General features: G+C 36.6%; 1 protein-coding gene across 1 annotated transcript; it reads left to right on the plus strand.

The window, feature by feature from the left end:
• Window positions 1-323: 323 nt before the first annotated feature.
• LOC109178961 (ent-kaurenoic acid oxidase 2-like) lies at window positions 324-2,435 on the plus strand. Its single transcript, XM_019328510.1, has 7 exons — window positions 324-556; window positions 640-1,114; window positions 1,198-1,476; window positions 1,562-1,651; window positions 1,783-1,968; window positions 2,077-2,198; window positions 2,301-2,435. The coding sequence occupies exons 1-7, from the start codon at window positions 324-326 to the stop codon at window positions 2,416-2,418; spliced, it is 1,503 nt and encodes a 500-aa protein (XP_019184055.1). The 3' UTR covers window positions 2,419-2,435.
• Window positions 2,436-3,056: the final 621 nt, after the last annotated feature.

Genomic DNA, 3,056 nt, shown 5'->3' on the forward strand with positions numbered 1-3,056 from the left:
AATTATAAATTATAAATATAAATATAAATATAAAAAACTCTTTATATAATTTCTTAATATAAATAAATTTCCTAATGCACTTAATCCAATATAATATTCCAAGTTCCAATTTTACTCAAAAATCAGCTCATGAATGCACTTAATTGCAAAACCAACCCTTCAAATACTAATACTAATACTAAATTAAATATTAAAATAAATTTAAAGCTTCTAGCGGGTCTATAAATAGCGAGCGAGAAATTGAAGAGCAGGCAGGCAGGCAGGCAGGCCAGGGGATCGGAGCGGAGCAGATCAGAATCAGAAAGAAAAGAGTGAGTTTGAAAATGGAGTTTTGGTGGGGTGTGTCATTGGCTGGGGTTTTGGGTTTAAGCAGCTTTTGGTGGGTGCTTGGGAGGGTGAATTGTTGGTACTATGAGATACTGAAGCTTGGTGATAAGAAAAGACTGAGTTTGCCTCCAGGTGATTTAGGTTGGCCTTTCATTGGCCACATGTGGTCTTTCCTAAGAGCTTTCAAGTCCAACAACCCGGATTCCTTCATCGCCTCATTTGTTTCCAAGTATGTATAGTACTCTGATCTGATAGATATATCTCGATCTTTAATTATATTAATTAATTTCTCTAATTTATATATGTATATAGATATGGAGCAACTGGGATGTACAAAACCTTCATGTTTGGTAGCCCAAGTATCATCGTTACAACACCCGAGGCCTGCCGAAGAGTTCTATCAGATGATGAATTCCAGCCTGGGTGGCCTGAATCCACCAATGTACTCATGGGCAGAAAGTCTTTCATTGGCATTTCTGTGGAAGAGCACAAGCGTTTGCGGAAGCTGACAGCCGCCCCCGTGAATGGGCACGAAGCATTGTCTTTTTACATTGAATACATTGAAAAAAATGTGAAGATAGCACTGGAGAAATGGGCTTCCATGGGAGAAATAGAGTTCTTGACACAGATGCGGAAGCTCACGTTTACCATAATTATGTACATTTTCTTGAGCTCAGAGAGTGAACAGGTCACGGAGGCTTTGGAGAGGGAATACACAACTCTCAACTATGGGGTTAGAGCTCTGGCAATTAATCTTCCAGGATTTGCTTACTATAATAGTCTCAAGGTATATATATATTGTTCAATCCATTTTATTTTGATGAAAAGAAAAGATTTGATTTTGATGAATAATGTTTGTCTGTCTGTCAGGCGCGAAAAAGGCTCGTGGCTATTTTTCAATCCGTAGTGGATGAAAGAAGAGAGTTGAGAAGGATGAACCCTAAAGCTAGTCTTCTTGAGAATGGAAAGAAAGACATGATGGATAGACTAATGGATGTTAAAGATGAGAATGGGAGAGAGCTGGATGATGAGGAAATAATTGATGTTATGCTCATGTACTTAAATGCTGGGCATGAATCATCAGGCCATATCACAATGTGGGCTACTGTGTTTCTGCAGAGCCACCCTGAGGCCTTCAAAAAAGCGAGGGTTCGTTATTTGGACAATATAATCATTTCTTTTCTTTTCTTCCAAACATAAATTAATTTCTCATCATAACATATATATAATGCAGGCAGAGCAAGAGGAAATTAGGCGCAATATGCCTCCTGATCAGAAGAGTTTGACACTCAAAGAGGTCCGACAGATGGAGTATTTGTCTAAGGTCAATCTCCACCCTTTATCCTTTCTCATGCATATATGCTATTATTATTATTTTATTATATTATATTGCTCATCCAAATATGCTATATATGCTTGCACATACACATAATCTTTATTTGTTTTGAAATTAAGGTGGTTGATGAAACACTTCGTCTGGTAACCTTCTCTCTCATGGTGTTTCGCGTGGCAAATAAGGATATCAATATTTCGGGATATACAATTCCAGCGGGATGGAAAGTTTTGACGTGGTTTAGAGGTCCTCATTATGATGAGGAGCTATATGAAGACCCGTTTGCATTCAAACCTTCCAGATGGGATGTAAGTTCAATTCAATTCGTTTATTAAATTTTCCTCATTATCATTATTATTATTACTATTATATCGGAATTATATATATGACAGACACAATAATTGAAATTGGTGCAGGATTTTACACCAAAAGCAGGAGCGTTTCTTCCATTTGGAGCGGGAAGCAGACTCTGCCCAGGAAATGACCTTGCCAAGCTTGAAATCTCTATTTTTCTTCACCATTTTTTACTGGGTTATGAGTGAGTTTAATTTAATTAATACTTTAATTTGAAGTTATGATTGGTCTTTGGGAATTTTGCAGTGTTGACTGGGTTATGTTGTTGGTTTTATTTAATTTGTAGGCTGCAGAGGAAAAATCCTGACTCCCCACTCATGTATTTACCGCACACCAGGCCTAAAGACAACTGTCTGGGAAGAATTGTTAGAACATCATCTTCTACTGTCAAGACAACAAAATAAACAACCTCACCACGTAGCTGGATGCTATATTGTCTCGATCGATCTCTTCAAAATTAATCTATGTTCGAATTGGGTTGTAAGAATTGTTCGAATTTATTATTATAACCTTTGGAATCCGCACACAGCCACATGAATTGTTTATCATATGTACAATGATCATCTTGAAAAAAAAAATTAATATAATAACATTGATTCAAGATATATAGATACCAGAATAACATACACACGTATTCAATGAATCGGCATATATAAAATTTAAAAAAAAATGTAATAATGTGTTCAGTTTTTTCCAATGCTAATTGCAGAAGTATAGTCCCACTTTTGAAATGCCCCTTGAAAATTTTTCAATATTCTAATCAAATTAATAACAAAGCATTAATGGAGAGGTACAATTGCTACTCAAAAAAATAGTATAAATATGCACTTATCCGAGAGTGTTCTTTACCATTGAAACTTTCTGAAAAAAAAAAAACTCTGCAAAAATGTTTTTCCAATAATGTCTTGCATCTCAGGTTAGCCCTATGCAAACCCGAAGAGCAATCCGGGTGCGTTTGGTGAGAACTTATAAAGTCCCTGAATTACGTGGAGGAGCAGGGGCAAGGCAAGAGTAAAGAATGCCGCTTCCATGACGAAGAGGT

The sequence above is a fragment of the Ipomoea nil genome, unplaced genomic scaffold (assembly GCF_001879475.1).
Source record: "Ipomoea nil cultivar Tokyo-kokei standard unplaced genomic scaffold, Asagao_1.1 scaffold0875, whole genome shotgun sequence".
NCBI classification, from domain to species: domain Eukaryota; kingdom Viridiplantae; phylum Streptophyta; class Magnoliopsida; order Solanales; family Convolvulaceae; genus Ipomoea; species Ipomoea nil.